General features: G+C 34.2%; 1 protein-coding gene across 4 annotated transcripts in view; it reads left to right on the plus strand.

The window, feature by feature from the left end:
* Nucleotides 1-22910, plus strand: part of C2CD2 (C2 calcium dependent domain containing 2) — a 101385-nt gene that overhangs the window by 6143 nt on the left and 72332 nt on the right. For all 4 annotated transcript variants that reach the window (XM_023498840.2, XM_003763345.4, XM_023498839.2 and 1 more), the window contains exon 3: nucleotides 20990-21085. In XM_023498840.2, coding sequence (XP_023354608.1) covers nucleotides 20990-21085 — 96 coding nt within the window. The remainder of the gene's footprint in view (nucleotides 1-20989; nucleotides 21086-22910) is intronic.

The raw sequence follows: 22910 nt of genomic DNA on the forward strand, positions 1-22910 counted from the left end.
TAAATTGTGTAGCCACAAATTCTGTTCTTATAATTCTAATTTTTCTTTTGAATCAGAAACAGCATCTTGTGGTTCCATGTTTCTCTCAAATTCCACAGGGATTTCTGCTCATAAAATGTTGAATAATTTTCCTTTAGTATTGTCATATTTATTCAGAGAGGCCTGAACTAAGGTACTAGATCTGGAGGCCAGAGTTTCTGTCATTGTCTTTCTTTTGGCAGGTTTTTCTTTTACTATTTTTATTTATCCTTTTAAATAATTTATTATTTTAGTATGTATAATAATTTATTCTTTATTTTCTCCAGTTACAGTTAAACAATTTTTTTTTTGGTTATACATGTACATTCATTTTAACACATTTCCATATGAATCATGTCGGAAGAGAAAAATCAGAACAAAGGGGGAAATCATAAAGAAAAAAAGGTGAAAATAGTATGTGTTGATCTACACTTAGTTTCCATAGTTCTCTCTTTGGATGAGGATGGTATTTTCCTTCCAAAATTTATTGAGATTGCCTTGAATCACTGAACTGATGAAAAGAGCCCAGTCAATCATAGTTGATCATTGCACAATCCAGCTATTGCTTTGTACAATGTTTTCTTGGGTTCTGCTTACTTCACTCAATATCAGTTCCAGGTTTTCCTGGTTTTTCTGAAATCTGTCTGCTAATCATTTCTTATAGAACAGCAGTATTCCATTACATTCATACACCACAACTTGTTTCTAACTCAATTTTTAATTCCTTACTACTACTAAAAGAACTACTGTAAATATATTTGTATATATAAGTCCTTTTCTTTTTTTTTTTAATCTCTTTGGGATACAGACATAATTGTTGTATTATAAAATCAAAGAATGGGCATTTGATAGTTTTTTGGGCACATTTGAAATTGTTCTCCAGCATGTTTGGATCAGTTTATAACTCCAACAACTATGTAATTACTATCCCAATTTTTCTATGTCACTTCCAATAGTTGTCATTTTGCTTTTCTATCATGTTATCCAATCTAATAGATGTGAGGTAGTACCTCAGAACAATTTTAATTTGTATTTCTCTAATCAGTAGTGATTAAAGTATTTTTTTCATATAATTATAGAGAACTGTTTTTTCTTCGAAAAACTGCCTTTCCTATTCCTTGAGCATTTATCAATTGGAAAATGGCTCTTTTTTATAAATTTGATTCAGCTTCTTATGTATTTTTTAAAAAGAGACTTATCAGAGAAATATGATGTAAATTTTTTGATGTTACTTCATTATCTGTGATATTTTTTGGCAAAATGTAGTTTCTCTGATTATCTCTCTTAATCAGATCTATTTTTGCTTTTGCTTTGTCTGAGAACATGATTGCTACCTTTGCCTTTTTTGCTGTACCTAACGCATAATAGATTCTGATCCAGCCTTTTATTTTTAACTCTATGTATATATGTCTTTTGGTTTCAAATATGTCTCCCATAAATAACATTATTGGATTCCTGTTTCTAATCCATTCTGCTATCTACTTCTGTTTAGGGTAAATATCACATGTATATTTCCCTCCATTCCATTTTCTTGCTTATCCTTCTCTTTCTTTCTCCATCAACCCTATACTTCCTCAAAAGTCTGTTTTACTTCTGACCACTGCCTACCTTCTCTTCATCTTCTCTTTTATCAAAACTCCCCTTTCTTTTATTCTCTTCCCCTTATCTCTCCATTGTAGTATAGATTTCTAAACCCAACTGAATGTGTGTGTGTGTGTGTGTGTGTGTGTATTCTTCTGTCTTTGAACTCTTTTTTTTTCAACATAACTTTTTATTTTCAAAATATGTTTAAAGATAGTTTTCAACATTTACACTTAGAAAATCATGTGTTTCAAATTTTTCTCCCTTCCTTCTCACCCCCCTTCCCCTAGATAGCAAGTAATCCAATACAGGTTAAATATGTGCAATTCTACTATATATATTTTTTCACATTTATCATGCTGCACAAGGAAAGTCAGATCACAAAGGAAAAAAATTAGAAAGTGGAAAAAAGCAAGCAACAAATAAGGTGAAAATGCTATGTTGTGATCCCCAGTCCTCTTTCCTGAATGCAGATTGGCTATCTCCAATACAATTTGATTAGAATTGGCCTGAATCAACTAGTTGTTGAAAAGGGCCACATTCATCAGAGTTGATCATCACATGATCTTGTTGTTATGTACAATGTTCTCTTGATTCTACTCATTTCACTTGGCATAAGTCTATTTGATTCTGATGAGAGTGAAGTTCAAGTATCCCATTTTCCTCTCCACTGTAAAATCTCTTTCTTATATGCCTCTTTTTTTTTGGGGGGGGGGGGAAGGGAAGACTGGGGCAATTAAAGTTAAGTGATTTGCCCAGGGTCACACAGCTAGAAAATGTTAAGTGTCTGAAATTAGATTTGAACTCAGGTCCTCCTGACTTCAGGGCTGGTGCTCTATCCACTACACCAGGGGTTCTCAAACTTTTAAAATAGGGGGCCAGTTCACTGTCCTCAAACTGTTGAAGGGCCAGACTATAGTAAAAACAAAAACTTTGTTTTGTGGGCCTTTAAATAAAGAAACTTCATAGCCCTGGGTGAGGGGGAATAATCATCCTCAGATGTCACATCTGTCTCACGGCCTTAGTTTGAGTGCCCCCGGCGCTACACCATATAGTTTTCTCCATCCTTACTTTCCTCTTCCTTTCTCCCAGTGGATCTCTCTTTCTCACTCTTTCATTTTTTTTGAAATCATCTCAACATAATCTTGCCTTCTGTCTATATAGACTCCTTCTTAACAATGATAAGGTTCTTAGGAGTTATATGTATTATTTCCCCATCTGAATGTAAACAATTTAAATTTATTGAGTTCCTTATATTTTTGCTTTCATGTTTAACTTTTTGTCCTCCTTGTGAGTTTTGTGTTTGAATGTCAGATTTTCTATTCAGCTGTTTGTTTTTTGTTTTTGTTTTTGTTTTTCATCAATAATGTTTTAAAGACTTCTGATTCATTAACTATCCCTTCTCCCCACAAAGGATCATATTCTTTTCTTGCTGGATAAGTCATTCTTGGTTGTAATTCTTTTTTGCCTTCCGGAATATCATGGTCTGAGGCTTCCTTTTCCTTAATGTGGAAGCTGCTAAATCTTGTGTAATCTTGACTGTGACTTCATGGTATTTAATTGTTTCTTTCTGGTTGCTTGAGATATTTTCTCATTGACCTTGGAGTTCTGAAATTTGTTTCTAATTTGTTCCTGGGAGTTTTCATTTTGAAGTCCTTTCAGGGGATGATTAGTAGATTCTCTGGTTCTCATTGGGGCGGTTTTACTTTATAATTTCTTTAAATAAGATGTCTAGGATCTTTTTTTGTTTTTATCATGGCTGTCAGTTCAGTAATTCTTTTATTAAAAATGTTTTTTATTGGTATACCCTATTGTGTCTAAATTCCTATTTTTTTCATTGTTTAATATTTTCTTTCAGTTACATGTAAAATAATGTTTGTTTTTAAATCTGAGTTCCAGATTAGCTACTTTTTTTCCTTTTTCACCTTCAGAATGATTTTGCTATTTTCAGGTGTATATGAAATCATATAATACATTTCCATAAAAGTCATGTTGTGACTTTTTTTGAGACCTGCAAAAAAAAAAAAAAAACTTTAAGAAAAATAAAACTAAAAAGTATACTTCAATCTGTATTCAGACACAATCAGTTCCTTCTCTGGGGATGGATAGCATTTTTCATCATAAGTCCCTCAGAGTTGATTTGGATCATTGCACTGCTGAAAATAGCAAAATCATTCATGGACTGATCTTCTCACAATATTCTTGTATATATTACTTTGCATGAACTCATAGAAATTTTTCCAGGTTTTTCTGAGAGCATCCTGCTCATCATTTTTTATAGCACAATAGTATTGCATTGTCCAATAATGCTTAATTCTCTCTCTTAATTCTCTAATTCTGAGAGAAATTCTAAAATGCTATCTTTTCTAATGGATATTTCACATTTTTTCCTTTTTTTTTTTTTTTTTTTTTTTTGTCATTCTTTTGACTTGGTTTTAATTGTTTCTTGGTATTGCTTGGGGTCATTAGCTTTCAGTTGCCCAAGTCCAATTTTTAAAGAATTTCTTCCCCTATTTTTGGTCAGTTCTGCTTTTTAAGCAGAACTTCTTTTTAAGGTGTTCTTTTCTTTAGTGATTTTGTGTGTGTGTGTGTGTGTGTGTGTGTGTGTGTGTGTGTGTGTGTGTGTGCTTCTTTTATAATTAAGCCAATTCTCCTTTTCTAAAGTGTTATTTTATTTAGTGTATTTTTATTCCTTACTAGAATTGGTCAGTTGGAAAACTAAATTCCTTCTTCCTTCCTTGCTTTTTCCTCCCTTCTTCTCTTTTTTCCTTCCGTCCCTCCTCTCTCCTCTTCCTCTCTCTCTTTCTTCCCTCCCTTCTCCCTTTCCTTCATCTCTCATTCCTTCACTCTTTCCTTCCTTCTTTCATTCCTTCCCCTCCCCCCATTCCCTCCTTTCTTCTTTCCCTTCTGTCTATATCATATACAGAAATATTAAAAGCTTTCTTTTTTTCTTTTACATTTCTGAAACTCTCCCAAGACAGCTTGGTATTTACTGACTGGATTTCTTTATTAAGGACTTTTACCTTAAACCAAAACCACTCTGATTCTCATTGATTGGTCACTAGTATTGGCAGGCCAAGCTTCATTTGGTTATTGTTTGGGTCCTGACTGACTGTAAATAGCAATCATTTTTGTTTGGCCAGAAACCCTAAGGGTCTTTTCCTCCCAGATTTATTTATTGAGATAATTTTTTTTATTGGGCGAAAGAGAAGATTCTTTACATCACTTGCTACTTAGTCTTAGTGATGGTGAGACCTCAATCATAATGCACTTAAAAAGGTCAAGTTCTCCCATTGCACCCAGGGCCTGATCTATACCTGGCCAGTGGACCCAGATGACTCTGGAGGGGAAAATGAAGTAGGTAACCTTGTATAGCTCTCTCTCACTTAAATCCAATTTTCTTACATGTCACGGCATAACTTGCTGTTGTGGTCCTTTTTGAGAATAAAGGACAAGCAACAACAATAATAACAACTAAACTGTTAATTCTCTTCATAGTTTTCTTGCATCACTCTAATTTCTTTTCCCAATTTTTCCTCTTATCACTTTATCTCTCTCTCTCTCTCTTTTACTCTTTTGGTCATTCTTGTTAGAATTGTGTCTAACATTTTTTCTTTGAAGTTTTGTTTTAGTAGTTTTCCTGTTGTTGTCTTCTGAATTTGTGTCTGTGTTTTCCCTCCTGCTGTAGTAGCATTTTATTATTAAGTACTTTTTTTGTTGTGGTTTGCTCCTTTTTTCAGCCTATTTCTTGAATTTGAACTTTATGTTAAATTTGGGTTCTGCTGACCTTGGGGTGAAAAAGCACTGTTTCAAGTCTCAGGCTTTTTTGTGCTACAGGATCTGCAAGTTTTGGTGCTTCCAAAGTAATATGATCCAGGGAGAGGTGTAGTCACTGCTCTTCTGGTCTGCACTCTGGTTTACCCAGGAAGGGCCCTTGTTTTCTTGCAATTGAAGAGCTAGCACTCTTCTCTACCTTGGAATCATGGACAAAGGATCCTGCCTCTTTGTGACTAACTGCAAGTGTTCCTGTCTTTCCTTAAACTTTCCAAAACTGCATATGGGCTATAGAGTTATTAAACAGTGCCATAATCTGTATCCTGTGCCAGCAAAAAGTTCTTTGTAATCACTTTGTGATTAGTTATTTGGCTCCTTTCTTGTCTCTGAGCTGAGAGCTGAAGTTGCTACTGCTGTTGCAGCCATTTCCAGTGCTTACACTGTTGTTGCTGCCATATGCAGCCTGGAGGCTGCTCTCTATTCCCATGTCATAGACCTCTCCTGCTAAACCCTTTGGTTGGGCTGGAAAAAAAATGTTTTTTTTTTTCCCTCAGTTTACCCCAATTTACACCTAGATTTCACCTGTTATTTTAGTTTTTTGCAGGGCAATATTGGATGAGTTTAGCTGGATTGCTACTTGCGTTATGATAAAATGTTTTTTCTTTCTGTTTTTATTCAGTATTTTTTTCTTTCTCCAATTACATGTTAAAAACAATTTTTGATATTCATGTTTAACATTTTTGAGTTCTAATTTTTCTCTCCTTCCTTTACCCTCTTCCTTAAGATGGTAAGCAACTTCATATAGGTTATACATGAACTTCATATAGGTCATACAAAACAAATTTCCATATTAGTCATGTTGTGAAAGGAAACACATGCAAAAAGAAACAGAGTTTTTTTTAAAAGTATGCTTCAGTTTGCATCTAGACTGCATTAGTTCTTTCTCTGAAAGTGGATAACATTTTTCACCATAAATCCTCTGGAATTATCTTGGATCATTGTATTGCTGAGAATAGCTAAGTCATTCACAGTTGATCATCATAGTATTGATGTTACTCTGTACCATTTTTACCTGGTTCTGCTCATTTCACTTTGCATCATGTAAGTTTTTCAAGGCTTTTCTGAGAGCATCCTACTTATCATTTCTTGTAGCACGATAGTATTCCATCACAACCATATACACATACCTTGGTCAGCCATTCCCCAATTGATGGGGAATCCCCTTGATTTCCAATTTTTTAGGACTACAGAAAGAGTATATAGGTACTTCCCCTTTTCTTTGATCTCTTTGGGCTTCAAACCTAGTAGTATTAATGGGTCAAATGATATGCATGACCTTTATAGCCTTATGGCATTGTTCCAAATTGCTATCCAAAATGGTTGAATCAGTTCACATTCTACCAACAGTACATTAGTGTCTCAATTTTCCCATATCCCTTCCAACATTTGTCATTTTCTTTTTCTGTCATATTTGCCTATTTGATAATGAAATGAAATGCAAATTAAAGCAATGCTATGGTACTTGAATTTCTCTAATCAATTTTGATTAAGAACATTTTTCATGTGATTTTTAGGTAGTTTTGATTATTTCATTTAAAACTGTTCATATTCTATGACCATTTAACAATTAGGGAATAATTTGTATTCTTATAAATTTGATTCGGTTCTCTATATTTGAGAATTGAGGCCTTTATTAGAGAAACTAGCTATAAAGTTTTTTTTCAAAGTTGTGATTACTGTGTCCCTTTATTCTATTTTCTCCCCCTGTTTATCCTACTCTGCCTTTCCTTTCATTTTTGTCCATCCTCAAGTGTTTTGCTTAATTAAAACACCTCTGAGGTACCATCTCTTACCTATCAGGCTGGCTAAGGTGTTGGAGAGAATGTGGGAAAATTAGGACACTTATGCATTGTTGTTATTATTGTAAACTAATGCAACCATTCTGTAGAGCAATTTGGAACTATACCTAAAGAGCTATAAAATTGTACATCTCCTTGATCTCGCAATACCACTACTATCTCAGATTTAAAAAGTGGGGGGGGGAGGAGGAGAATCCATATATACAAACATACTTATAGCAGCTCTTTTTGTTATGGCAAACAATTAGAAGTTGAGGGAACGCGTATTCAACTGGGGATGGATGAACAAGATTGTGATGAAATACTATTGTACTATAAGAAATAACAAGCAAGATGATTTGAAAAAAATCTGGAATGACTTTTCAAGAACTGTTGCAAAGTAGAGTGAACAGGGTCAGGAGAACATTGTCTATCCTGTGGCTACATACTTTAGTGTGTTAGTGCTTCTCTTTGTCCTCCAACTGTGACTGAAGACTGCAACCTAGATCTGTGTATGGGCTACATACAGAGTCCTGCACCCAGTAAAGGGACCCTGTAATCTCTTTCTGAGCACTATGGACTAAAAGCTCTAGAAGCTGCTGCTTAGTGATTCATTTCTCCCATGGTCTGCTGCTAGTTTCTGTGGATATTAGCTACACTGGAGTATGCTCAGCTTTCACCCTGTTGAGACACTTCTTTCCTGCCCATCATCTAAGTTGTCTTCAGCTGGAAAACTGTTTCACCCTGTCCTTTCATGGATTCTGCTGCTCCAGAATTCATGGTTTTTAAGTTGCTTGAAGGAGAATTTGGGAGAGTTCAGGCAAGTCCTTGCCATTTCTTTACCATCTTACTGAATTGAAAAGAGTCATTCCTAAGTCACTTATACTTATACTTCCTTAACAAAAGGAAGTATGCCTAACCATGATATAATAAGGGTTTAGTGGCACTTTCTATACATTCAGCCTCACTTGTCTCCCTATGGAAACAAATCTTCTCCGTAGGGCAGGATAGATGGTGACTTATATAGTCTTCAGACATCCAATAAGTCAAAAAGAGTTCAGACTATATTTGGATGAAACCATCTATACCAGAAAACCTTTCAGCAAATCAGATCCTGAGGATAGCTTTATCACCTTTTAGGAAAAATTAACTCATATTACTTAGGGCACAGTTTGGGGGAAGCGCAGAAACCCTGTTAAATAATAAAACATCTGTCATAATGGGTCAATTATACAACATATGATAGTCCAGACAATAAGCATCTTTTTTTTTTTTTCCCATTTGAGTAATTGAGTGGAAATACATATCATTTAGGAGTCTTGGGCTCAGTGCATTAACAAAATGTCATTCACAAATAGCTTACAAAGAAACTTTTTTCTATGTAGGTCTAAAAGTAGATAGGAATATGGAGTTTGACTAAAGAGTATCTTTAGCCTTTAGATCTCAAAATAATTTGTAAGTTGGGAGCAACTAGGTGGCTCAGTGAATAGAGCACCAGTCCTGAAATCAGGAGGACCTGAGTTCAAATTTGATCTCAAACACTTAACATGTCCTAGTTGTGTGACCCTGGACAAGTCACTTAACCCCAGTTGCTCAGGAAAAAAAAGAATCTGTAAACTGAAACCTCCTCCAAATCAAGGGACAAAGATTTTATTATGCTGCTAAGAGTGGAATAAATCTACAAAGAGTTTTAACAATTAACAAGGAGTGAGAGAAATTCCCTAGTAGTAACCAGAAGGAAGATCCCATTAAAGGGAAAGATGTCATCAAATGGGATTATGCCATTGATTGGTGGGCTATATTCACAGAGAAAGGGCTGGGAGGTAGGGTGGAAGAGGATTTCATCATGGATTGGTGGGCTAACTCTAAAAAGGGTTAGCTATAACCAGGAAAAAAGTGCTATGAAGTGGGAGGATCCTATGTAGGGCTACTTTAAGAACTAAGGGCCCATTTAAGATTGAGATGATCCAATCTGTTGCTCCTCCCTGCTTACCTCTGGGAGTATTATAATCCTATCAGTACTTCTGGGCTTTCTTTACCAAAACCTACCTGGCTACCCAGGACCTTATCAAATGCAATCTTTTTTCCTTTGTTCCTTGTAGTAGAAGTTTGAACCTTGTAATATCCCTGTAGGTATTATTTGCTGACTAATTTATTTTTAAATTTTAGTTAGGTAAAACTTTTTTTGTTTTGTTTGTGGAGGCTGTTTCCTTTAGGAGAAAAGATAGTCTCTCCCTCTCTTCTTCTTTAGATGGGAAGTGTTACAATCCCTGCAGAAGTATAAGTACCCTGAACCTGTCAGTCAAGCATTTAGAAATCTGGGATGTGCTGTGAAATACAGTTCATTGAAACTTGTCTACTCCCTTTATATAGTTTTAGCAAAGACTCTCAAAAAGTATAAAGATCATTCTCATAATTTTTTAAAAAATGAAAATAGGCATATGAATCAGTAGTTAATAGTTTGGGGTTCTAGTTACCTTTTTAATAATTATAAAGTCCATCATTTAATAAAAAATATTTAATATGAATTTAATCGTTTTGTTTCAATATATAAAGAACAAAAAGGTACAAAAAATGAACTGTTAAAACAGTTTTTTGGAGAGACAATGATATGATCACCAAGATGGCAGAAGTCATTTTCTCATATCCTTTTAGCTCTTTAACTTTCAAAAAAAACCCAAAACAAATTTTAAAAGGAATAATGTGCTGGATATTGAATAATTGCAGTTAAATTCAGAGAAAAAAAAGAAAAGGTAAAATGTGTATGAATGATTGACACTGGAAAATTTTAATCCCTATAGTACTCATTTCCTTTCTCTTATCCATCTCTACTCAACCCAATTAAGGGCATAAGTAGACTTTTGAACTTTCATCTAAGACCTTTCTTAGAATTTCCTCCTTTGAATAAAGACTCTCTTAGCATACCTCACCCCGCTGATCTAATTAGTTTAGAAAAGGAAATAAATTGAGGAAAAGAGGGAAAGCTGCAAGGCTGAGCTAGGTCTGAAGAAAAAGGGCCTAAAAACTATCTGAGCTTATCTTTCCACCAAGAGACAATAATCCTGCCTTCCTTCATTCATATTCGTTATCTTCTACTACTCTCCAACTGCTGTCCTGCCTTTCTACTTTTCTTATTGTTTGTTTCTTTGGAGACTCCATTTGGAGTTTTCTTGGCAAAGATATTGAAGTGGTGTGCAATTTCCTTCTCCAGCTCATTTTATGAAGGAGAAAAATGGGAGAAATAAAGTTAAGTTACTTGGCAAAGATTTATTTTGGAAAGATTTGAGATGACATTATCTAAGAAAGAGTCTAGTCCTTCATTCTGTTTGTTTCTGCTTTGGATTTCTGCTTTCTTTGTTTATGAAGCATTGTATTCATAGGTCTCTGCAGCAGTTCAGGTGAAAGATTTCACTGTACCTAACACATTCTGGTATTGTTTGAAATCTAGTTGTTTCTTTTTTGGTCAGAGCCATTGTACCCAATTCAGATTTGAATAACTTAATTGTAGGTTGTCCCTGTTTGGTTGTTGTTGCTTGTCCTTCCTTTCCCAAGAAAAGTATGACATCAGTGAGCTGATGCCATGACATACAAGTAAATTGGATTTAAGTGTGGGAGACTGTGCAAAGTAACCTGCCTCACTTTCCCTTCCAGAGCCATCTGGGTCCAGTAGCCAGATATAGATCAGGACAACTGGAGATGGCCCTGGATGCAATGGGAGACTTTGGCCTTTTTAAGCTACGATCTTCAACAGGTCTCAGTTTGGCTGAGATTTCACCCCATTCTGTGATTAAGGCTAAGCAGTAGCAATCGAGGCCAAGAATCTCTTCTTTCACTTAGTCCTTCCCCCCAACCCCAATCCAAATAAATATATGAATGGAAGAATGAATCTGGGAGGGGAACAAGCTGACTGCTGCTGGCTAAATCCTGTCCTCAATACCTGAAGATTTCTTTCTGTCTTCTTTTTCTGATTTGAGTTGGAAATATGACTCACTGTGATTTTTTTTTGTGGATTTTCTAATCATTACTTGGTGTCTCATTCTAAGTCATTATTGTAGTAATTGTTAGGGAGAGATGGGTTGTACTGCTTCTTCCTATTTTGGCATAGTTGTCTCTTGATGAATCACTTTTAAAAGAAATTCACAAAAGGTAACCGACAGAAGCATAATCATTTAGGACTACTTTGAAATTAATGTGTAGAATTTTTTATATTCTTAAAAAAAAAAGCAAGCCCTGTGAAATGAAAATTCATGTTTTGATGTTCTCCTGTGTATATTGAAATGTTCTTTATTTTTATTTTTTTCTTAAGGTTTACAAAGTACTTTATTTCATTTCCACATTAACTCTAAGAGGTAGGCGATATTATCATCTCCATTTTATAATTAGGATATTGAAGCAGACAGATTAATCTTTAATACCATATGTCTGAGGCAGAATTCAAACACTGTAAACTCTAGCATCTAACTGCCTCTCATGGATTCCAAGAGGTAGAAAATAAGAGAAGCATCCTAGGTGTTTGGTATTGCAAAAGACACAGAGATAGGAAATGGGCAGTTGTGAATCATTATGATCATGTCAGAATGGTTGGATCATGAAGTGTGTGAGTCATGTTTGTGAAAAATATGGGTAAGTAGACTTGAAAAGATATCAGCTGGTGCAAAAGAAAATTTTGCAAAACAAAGGAGTGATTCACATTGAAATGCTGTTTAATTTTTTTTTTTTTTTTAAAAGACAGATACATGTGAAATGCTAACCACTGGTAACATAAAACCTTTCCCTAAAGAACTCTCTCCTTCCTTCATGTTTTCAATGTCTCCTCTCCATCTCTATAAAGCAGGTTAATCTGATATCTATATAAATGTAGAATGAAATCTATAGGCAAGCTGTACTCATGTTTAACTTTGCAGACTTGTAAGGTAAATTGAAAAGAGGAAAGAACTGCATTAGATTTGCACTATTTTTTTTCTCAGTAATGAGAAAATATAGCCTCTCAAGTTTCAATTTCCATGGCAAAATGTTTTTATTTTCATTATTTTTGTTTAAATTCTTTCACAAATATACTCTTCATTGTCTGTTAAAGACCATACTGTGGTATCTTTAAATTAACATCTTGTTTCCTACATCCAATAGAAAACAGTTCTAATCTCTCCGTTTGATTAGTTCACTGTTTGGTCTTATATGTTTTATGATTCTCTTGACCTAGTTTTCTGGTTTACAAAACATCTCTTATATTAATGACACTCCTTTTCTGGCTTGTTTTACCAAAACACACCTTAATCCTGGAAGCCAGGAATTGCATCACAATAGATATTTCTCTATTACATGTATGTGTGTATATGTGTGTTTGAAACCATTATTCCAATACTTCAAAAATGGATTATATTCTTCCCTTGTTTGTTTTAGGTGGGACATGCTACAGCAAAATAAGATTAAGAATATTTTTGTAGTTTTTAATGTATTCTTTAGAATTCCTAACATGGCCTCTTGCTAAATAGTAAACATTGGTTAGTGGTTTAATTTAGAAAAAATATTCTGGCTTTTATATTGTTTTTGATTGTTTTCAGTTTTCATTATGAGATACAGGTGGTTTAAATGTAAAACAATAAAATAACAGTAAAGAGAAAAGCCCTCTTTTTTGAAAAAAAAAATCAGTAAGAAAAGTTTTTTTTGTGGATGGAATGTATTTTTTTAGAGGATTGGAGCATTTATTAGATCAAATGAAAGTTGTTTACTGTAAGATAATCACTTTGGGAGGCCATTCTTGGGAGTATTCACCCTTCACTGTCCTATGCCTAGCCTATGTAGTTTATAGACTCAATTGAATGTTAGAGTGAACTACTTTTCCCAAGATGGGCGGCTCCCTTTTCTCACACTCATTAATTCATTTAAAAAATGTAATTATGGGATGCTATTTATAGTAAATGAGGTTTATAAGTTTCAGGTTTCCTCCTAGTTTCAGATTGCCACTAAGGGAGAAAGTATCAAAAGTATTCAATATACAAATATGAATCTTATATAATTCAGGTAATTTATGTGGCCCACAAAAAGGAGTGCTCAGCATAAAAAAATAATAGTCCATAACAGAGTTAGAAAAGAATTCAGTAAATCAACATCAGTTATAATTAATTGGGAGACTAATATTTAAATCTCTTTAAAATATGAAGGACTACTGATCAGGGATTTCCTATTTTTGCTCAACATTGTACCCTCCATTCACTCCCAGCACTTGAATGATGGTAAAATAGGCTAAGTTTGGATCTACTCTCCTATTGTTCTTTATTCTCTTTAATGCAGAATATTCACTCCTTTCACCCTAATACCACTCAAGACAACAAAGCTGATCCATGTAAATTCTAATCCCTACTTCACCCAACTATCCAGCCATAATTTAAACCAGGCCATACATTTTATAGCTGTAGTGGCAGAGAGGCAGGAGGTGCCAGTAACTACTTTTTGTAAACTCAGTTTTTCTGATCCAACAGTTAAGTAGGGTATTCTCATCTCCCATTTCAAGCTTCTATAGTCAGTGAACTCAGTAAGCATTATTAAGTACCCATGGCACATTGTACTAAGAACTGGGAATACAAAGAATAGTAAAAAATAAATAAATAAAAAATTTCTCCTCTGAAGGAACTTGGAGCCTAATGGAGAGCTTTTTAAAAAGACTCCCATAATTCCTTTGTTGTCATACATAAGCACAAAATATCTACATGTAACTCTGTACAACCTACGTTATACAATAATGATGTTCTTTCCACTTTCCAAGACAAATCCAGCAATTATATGAACCCAATAATAAAACAGTTTTCACAGAAACTGTCAGATATAAATAAATACAGAAATAGTAATTGCTCATGGGTAAGCTATGTCAGTATAATAAAAATGACAATTCTACCTCAATTAATTTACTTATTCAGTGCCATACCAATCAAACTACCAAAAATTTTTTTATAGAACTACAAAAAATAATAACAGATTTCATCTGGAAGAACAAAATTTCAATAGTAACAAAACAAAACAAAATCCATGAAGGAAGGAGCTTAGTATTACCAAATCTCAAATTGTCTTATAAAGTGGAAATTATCAAAACAATCTGATACTGGCTAAGAAATAGAATAGTGCATCAATGAAATTAATCAGGTACATAATATACAGTGGTAAATGACTATTATAATCTAGTCTTTGATAAGTGTAAATACCTAAGCTTTGGGGACAAAAACTCAATATTTGACAAAAATTGTTGGAAAAGGAGTTGGCAAAAACTAAACATTGATCAACATCTCACATTGTATTCTGAAATGAAGTCAAAATGGGTACAAAATGTAGACATAAAGGGTGAAGCGTATGCAAATTATAGAATAATTTACCTGTCAGATCTATGGCTATAGTCATGAAAAAATGCTCTAAATCATTATTGATTGGAGAAATGCAAATTAAAACAACTCTGAGATACTACCTTATGTTTATCAGGTTAGTTAATATGACAGAAAAGGAAAATGAGAAATATTGGAGGAGATGTGGAAAAGTTGAGACATTTAATGCATCGTTGATGAAATTGTGAACCTATCCATCCATTCTGGAGAGTAATTTGGCGCTATTGCCAAAGGCTATCAAACTATGCATAGCCTTGGAACCAGTAATACCATTGCTAGGTCTGTATACCAAAGAGATTTTTTTAAAAGTTGAAAAGGATTTACTTATATAAAAATATTTATAGCAGTTCTTTTTGTGGTGGTAAGGAATTGGAAAATGAGATGATGCACATCAATTAGGGAATGAGTGAGCAAGTTGAGTGATCATGATCATATGATCATGAGATGAAATACTGTTGTACTTTAATAAATGAAAATCAGAATGCTTTCAGAAAAAGCTGGCAAGACATATTAACATATGCAAATTGAAGTGAGTGAGCAGAACATTGTGCACAGTAACAGCAACTGATCAACTGTGAATGACTTTGCCATTCTGCTCAATACAGTGATCTGAGACAATTACAAAATACCTAAATAAAAAATCCTTTCTACCATTAGAGAAAAAACTGATGAAATCTGAATACAATTTGAAGCATACTTTTGGGTTTTTTTTTTATACTTTTTAAAAATTTCACCAGAATTTTTCCTGGTATCCTTCTCTTCTGTTCCCTCTCTTCCTTCCCTTTCAAAGGCCTATTTTATGTAAATGTTAAAAGGAATAGAGAAAAGGAAAAAATAAAAACAAAACAAATTAATGCATTTTTTAAAAGTCTGAAAATATAGAGCTCCTACCTTTGCAAAGGGGTTTTTTTTTTTCATTGATTTTCTTTTTTTGTTGTCATGTGAATTATTGATACAACTTTACTCCACATTAAATTATAACAGGGTATCATGTGCAGGTTTGTTTTATTTCACCCATATGTCCTCTATATGTTCATGTGGTTCTGTCTGAAGGTTGCTCTTAGAGAGACAAGAATAGAGATATCTAGCATCTCTTTTGCAAGGGAGACTTTGATTCTTGTCAAGAAGGGAAGCAAGAAGTTGGGGCTTGAGGCTGTTTACTCTTTTCTCCTCTGAAAGACAGAGTAATGGGCTAGAATTATGTCTATGTGATCGGGGCTTGAGGCTGTTTACTCTTTTCTCCTCTGAAAGACAGAGTAATGGGCTAGAATTATGTCTATGTGATCCTTTAAATATTAATCATCTAGAGGAAGTAGTTTTTAAGATCAAGCTAAATTCTTGATCACTATTCATTAATGGGGAAATAATGAACATTATCTTCAAAAACAAAAGATAAACAAACTATATCCTGCACATAGGTTAACTGCTTGGTTCCAAGAGCTCTTGCAGCTTGTCCTTTGCTTCTGCTTTCTTCAGCCTCCAGCCAGCCGAAGATGGAATGAATTTGACTACACCTCTGAGAGTGGGCTTGTGGGCTTCTGTATCTCCTAGAGTGCTCTTTGGCCCTGAGAGCTTCTTCCTTATATGCTGTACACTGAGTACACACCAATCATTATATCACTGGGAAACCATTATTTGTTGTATGATTAAATCAATGCTAAACTAGATTTAAACATTGTCTCCTCAATTCCACTTAGTACCTTGTTTCAAGTTCTGGCCCATAACATCTCGTAGGATCAGATCAATCATACTGAACCGTGCTAAATTAGATAATTATTGTCTCTATCAACTCTAATGAGTTAACACTTTGTAAGGATTCGAAAAGCCACATGTTTATAACCAAGACCACAATGAACACACATATCTAATAAAGAAGCACATACACACATACATATATATATTATTCATATCAATAGTGAAGAAATCAGAAAAAGTCTTCTGTGTGAGAAAAATGCCAGTTAATATAGAATGAAAGACCTTTCTCAATGGAAATGGAATATTTCAGCTCAACCAAGAGAATGAATTTCAAATCTCAACCAAGGGAAAATTTCCTAAAATCCCTAGTTTATCAAGCTGTAGAGACATGATAAAGATAGCCAATGTTTTCTACATGTTGTTCTACATGTTGAGTCTTTCTCTTTCTTCAGCGATGTGAAAAGAAATTGATATTACCCATCTTTTTTTTCAAACCTAGAAGCCAGAAGAAATCTATAAGTTTCATTTCATTCTTGCCAAATGTGTCCTTCCCCACAGATTAGCTGATTGTTTGGGAAATCAACAATCCCAAATGAACATATATTAAGTGCCTACTGTGTGCCAGGCACTATTCTAAAGTACTGAACACATAAAAAGAGATAAAAAGTGAATAGAACCAAGAGAACATTGTATACAGTGGCAACAAGATTATGTGATAATCAACTGAGTTGGAACTGGCTTTTTTTTTTTAACAATGAGGTGATTCAGGACAATTCCAATAGCTTTGTGGTGGAGAGAGCCATCTGCATCCAGAGAGAGGACTGGGGGGACTGAATGTGGGTCACAACATATAATTTTCATCTTTTTTGTTGCTGTTTGCTTGCTTTTTGTTTTCTTTTTTCTTTTTTCCTTTTTTATCTGATTTTTCTTGTGCAGTATGATAATGGAGATATGTAGAAGAATTGCACATATTTAACATTGGATTACTTATTGTCTGGGGAGGGACTGGGAGGAAGAGAGGGAGAAAAATTTGAAACACAAGGCTTTGCAAGGGTGAATATTGAAAATTATTTTTGCATGTATTTTGAAAAATAAAAAGCTATTATTTAAAAAAGAGAGAGAAATAGAAAGACAGTCCCTGCCCCAGGCAAATATATATAAGCAAGCTATGTGCAGGATATATTTTGTTTATCTTTTGTTTTTGAAGAGGACTAATGACATCACAGGTGATGTCTTGACTTGTAGATTGGATTTAAGTGAGAGAGAGTACTGAAAAGTTGTCTGCTTTACTGGTTCTTCCAGTTATTGAAGTCCAGTGGCACCACAAAAATCAAGATGACTGGTGATGGTCTAGCTTACAGTGGATAAACTTGGCATCTTTAAAATCTTACTAAGTTCTAAGTGCTCCACAGTGTCTGCTTCAACTACCTCCATGGCCATTGGAACAAATTGTTCTAATCCTCCCATTCTGCTATGGGAAGTCTTCACATGCTTGTAGTAGAAACCCCCTCACAATTTAATGATGGGTTTGAGGCTTGCTGATTATTTTTATCTTGCTTTAGCCCATCTACCCATACAGTTTTCCTGGGGTATGGCCACTGAACACACTATACCTTAGAGATACAGATGAGAATTGGGTGATAGGTGAACACCAAACTAGGAGAAATAGTTTTTAGGATCAAACTAAATTCCTGACCGCTATTCATTAATGGGAAAAGGGTGGCTACAAGTTTGTAAAATCTTAAATGATGAGCAGTCCTTAAAAAATCTTGGCAAGCCTTCACAGCAGAGGTGCTAATCCTCCCTGAACATACCAAACACCTCAACGGGATGAATAGGAAATAATTAAAGAAGGGATTGGAAAAGGCTTCCTGTAAAAGATGACATTTTAGTTGGGACTTAAAGGAAACTAGAAGGCAGAGATGAGGAGGGAGAGCCTTCCATGTAAAGAGGATAGCTGGAGAAAACATCTTAAGCCAATAAGTATTTGTGGAACATCAAGAAGGCATGTCACTGTATAAAACAATGTATGTCAGGGAGTAAGGTATAAGATGACTGGCAAAGTAGGAAAGGGGCTAGGTTATGAAAGGCTTTGAACACTAAACAGAGGCAAAGGGGTGATATGATTGGACCTGCAATTTAGGAAAATCATTGGCTGAATGAAGAATGGATTGGAATAGAAAAAAACTAGAAGCAAGCAGAGCCCCACCTATTGCAATGGGTGATGTGGGCCTGCATCACAATATTGGTAGTGTCAGAGGAGAAAAGGGGCATCTGTAAAAGATGTTGCAAAGATGAAATCAATGATCCCTGGCAACAGATTGGATATGAGAGGAAAGGAATAGTAAGGAGTCAAGGATGAGACTTAGGTTTTCAGTCTAAGAGACTGAGAGAATAGAGTTGCTTTTGGCAGTAATGGGGAATAAAAAAGGAGGGGAAGAATTTAGAAGGAAAGATGATAAGTTCAGTTTTAGACATCTCCCTGGCAAGCTGTCTACATGCAGTTTAAGACATCTGAAAAGCAATTGGAGATGGAACACTGAAAGTCAGCAGAGAGTTTGGGGCAGAATAGGGATATTTGAGAATGGTTAGCATAGAGCTGTTAGTTAAATCTATGGGAACTGATGAAATCAGTGAAGTAGTGTAGCAGGAAAAGAGAAGAAAGTTTAAGGTAGAACTCTGTGGAATACCTATAGTTAAAGAATGTGATCCCAATAAGGATCTAGCACAGAAAAAAAGTAGCATTTATACAGGCAAGAGGAGAACCAGGAGACAGTGGTGCCTCAAAAACCTAAAGAGAACAGAATATCAAGGAGATGTAGATAATCAGTGTCTACTGATTAGTAGTGTCAGTGGCTACAGAGAGGTTGAAGAGAATGAGAATTGAGAAGAGGCCATTGGATTTGTCAATTAAGAGATTATTGGTACCTTTGGAAAAAACAGTTTTCATGAAATGATGCGATGAGAAGTTGAATTTTTAGGAGTGAAGAAGAGAGTGAAAGAAATGACAAAAAGTAATATTGTAGACGATCTTTTCATAGAGTTTTAACCACAAAGGGTACAAACAAAGATTATAGAATGGTAATTAGCAAGGATGGAGTGATTAAGGGAGAGTTCTTTTTCAGGAGTGGGGGAGAAATGGGTATATAATATACAATAGAGAAGTTAATAGAGGAGTGGGGAAATTAAAAATGAGCAATGAAGTGGGTGAAATAAGATTATTTATATAGGTAAAAGGGGTTAGTGTTGGTAAAAAGTAAAGACACTTCTTAGGATGAAGGAGAAGATGGTGACAGAAAGCATCTGAGGAATAGGAAATGAACAAACCGAAAAAAGAGGGAGCTCATGGTGAAAGTCTCTAATTTTGGGAGGAATTTTTTTTTAGAAAATATGAAACAAATTTCTTATTTGAAAGAGTGAGGGAAGGGAGATGAAAAGGTTTGAAAGAGCTGCCCTGGAGATTAAAATAGTGAATTGATAAAGAAGGTGACAAGTGAAAGATAAATAGTTTGGGAGGGAATTGAAGTTAAGAGATTAGATGTCTACAGTGAGGAAAAGGTCCATATCTTTGAAGCCAAAGATTACAAGATCATCTAAGTCTTTCCACACTTCTCTGTTTTTTCAGATTGATCATTTCTTACAACAAAGTAATATTCCTTTAAATTCATCTACCTCAGTCTAATAGTTCTTTCTTTGTTTACAGTTTTTTGCTACCCAAAAAAAGACTGCTTCAAATATATAGTGTACATAGGAATTTTCTTCTAAGTGAATCCACTTAAAAGAAGGATCAACGTTCATAGTAGGTAGTGGGAAGTCATAGTAAGTAGAATTTGATTAGGATTTCATGTTGAAAAATAAAAATAAAAACAGTTAAAAAATTTCTTTTTAGCAGATTATTATAATTGCTAACTCCTCTATATTTTCTGATAAAATATCAGGCTGGTAAATTGGACTTCAGCTATTTTTTTTTTCTTCCTTTACCTTTTGTTGGATTTTTAAATTGTTCTTTTCTTGTCCTTACTGAATTTACTGCATTTTGGAACTTTTTTCATATCATATCTATCACTCCTCTATCTTTCCATAATATCTCTATCTTTCTATAATTCCCTCATGTCCAATTTTGATAAACATATCTTTCTACAAAGCATTACTGATAATAATTTTTCATTATTAATAATACAACTTTAAGTTAGAGACGTCCTCGATTTAAAGGTAGGAGAAAGTGGACCTTGCTATGAAAGCAAGAATGTCAACAGAGGACTTCTTGCTTATGCAGTTACTTCTCTCCCTTCCTTCCAATTTCCAGTCCTCCCTTTTTTGGAGAAGAATAAGGAAGTGCCTATTAGTACTCATTTAAAGGGCCTTTTGAAGGACCCAGGATGTGGACTTGTGAGGCAAATGAGATAGACAAAAGAATTTGATGGTTATGTTTTTATTACATGAATTTTCCCATATTAGGTTTTAGGTTTGTTAGTATGCTTAATTATTTTATATCTGGGGATTTTCCTGGTCTATATGTTGAAATTACAGTAATATAAGGGCTTTAGCCAAAAACATATTTCTGTTATTTTATATTGAATTGTAATATAGCAAGATGGAATGGAAATGTTTATTATATAAATAAATCTTATTAAAAGATGTAACATGTATATTTTCTTTTAAAAAATGCAATATCATAATTTATTACCATATTTCCTCTTTTTCCTTTCTCAGGGACCACTATTTCTTACATTTGAAGAGGACCAAGTTCAAAATCCCTTAGAGCTAGTAGTTCAGCCTATTGTGAATGTTGGCAAGTCTGTACAGAAGGTAAGTTGTAATGTCTTGTGTCTGAGGGCAATGAATTTAAAGCTGGACTTTGAGATTATTTTTGATTTACCATTACTGGCAAAAACAACACAACAATAACAAAAAAACCCCAAACACTACAATCTTGCTTACATCAAGAAATTTTCTGAATAATGTAGAGATTTCACCATTCTTTTTGTTATAATATATATTGCCATCAACAGTTGAGTCTCACTATAGGGTAGCTCCTTCATATATATACATATGTAGTTTTTTTTTTTTTTTTTTACCCTCAATAGTATTTTACTTTTCCAATTACATGTAAAGGTAATTTTCAACACTCATTTTTATAAGATTTCGAGTCCCAATTTTTTTTCTCCCTTCTTCCCTTAATTCCTCCCATCCAAGACAGTAAGCAATCTGATATGTTATATATATTTCCATAGTAATCATGTTGTGAAAGAAATATCAGAATAAAAGGAGAAAAACATAAGAAAGAAAAATCAAGCAAGTAAGCAAAAGTGAAAATACTATACTTCGGTCCACAGTCTCCATAATTCTTTCTCTGGATAGAGATAGCATTTTTCTATTCCAGGTCCATTGGAATTGTCTTGGATAACTGTGTTTCTGAGAAGAGCTAAGTCTGTTACAACTGATCATCACATAATCTTTTTTTTTTCTTTTTTATTTAATAGCCTTTTATTTACAGGTTATATGCATGGGTAACTCATCACATAATCTTGATATTATTGTGTACAATGTTTTTCTAGTTCTGCCCACTTCACTCAACATCAGTTCATGTTTTTGCAGGCTTTTCTGAAATCAGCCTGTTCATCATTTCTTATAGAACTAAGTATTCCTTTACATTCATATACCATAACTTAGTCATTTATTCCTCAATTGATGGACAACCATTTAATTTCTAATTCCTTGCCATCAGAAAAATTGCTGCTACAAATATTTTTGCATATATGGTTCCTTTTTTCTCTTTTATGATCTCTTTGAGATACAGAACTAGTAGTGACACTGCTGGATTATAAAGGGTTTTCACGTTGTATCGTCATTTTGGCATAGTTCCAGCTTGCTTTCTGACATGGCTGAATCAGTTCACAACTCTACCAAAATCAATGCATCAGTATCTCAGTTTTTCCATATTCCTTCCAACATTTATCATCATGTGTTAGTAAATATTACAGAATTTTAGAGCTATGGTTTTTTTATTTTTTTAAAAGATAAACTACATTTCTTATTACAATAATTTTTGAAACCTTATGTAAAAGTTATGAAGCTATAACATTATGAAGAAATAGATAGCGTATAAATTTTTTTTCTCAGAGAGGTCTTCATGAAAACTTGAATCATTATATTTCTATGAAGAAATGTTGAAACTTTTCTAAAAGTAAATTTCTGAAGAGTAGAAGTTTTGAATCTTCTCTGGGTCATGAATCTCTGGCAGTCTGGTGAAACCTGCAGACAACATCTCAGAATAATTTTTAAGTGCATAGAATACATTAGATTATAATGGAAATTAATTATATTGAAATATAGTCATCAAAACAAGGAATTTTTAAAATAAGTTCATGGATCCCAGATTGGAAATCCCTCTTTTAAAGTTACTATAATTCAAACTTTGGGCTACTCCAGAATATAAATTTGATTATTTTTGAGCTTATAATGGAGAGTGAGAAAAGTTGAAGATAGGGTTCACTGGGAGAAGAAAGAGCAGGGGAAGAAGAGAGGTGAAAGAAAAAATATTCTGGCCTGTATGTATTTGAGAAGGCTAAAAACTAATTATCTCTCCATTTGATATTAAAGATTCTGAGATTCATTCTGAGTCACTGATAGC

The sequence above is a fragment of the Sarcophilus harrisii genome, chromosome 3 (assembly GCF_902635505.1).
Source record: "Sarcophilus harrisii chromosome 3, mSarHar1.11, whole genome shotgun sequence".
Taxonomy (NCBI): Eukaryota; Metazoa; Chordata; class Mammalia; order Dasyuromorphia; family Dasyuridae; genus Sarcophilus; species Sarcophilus harrisii.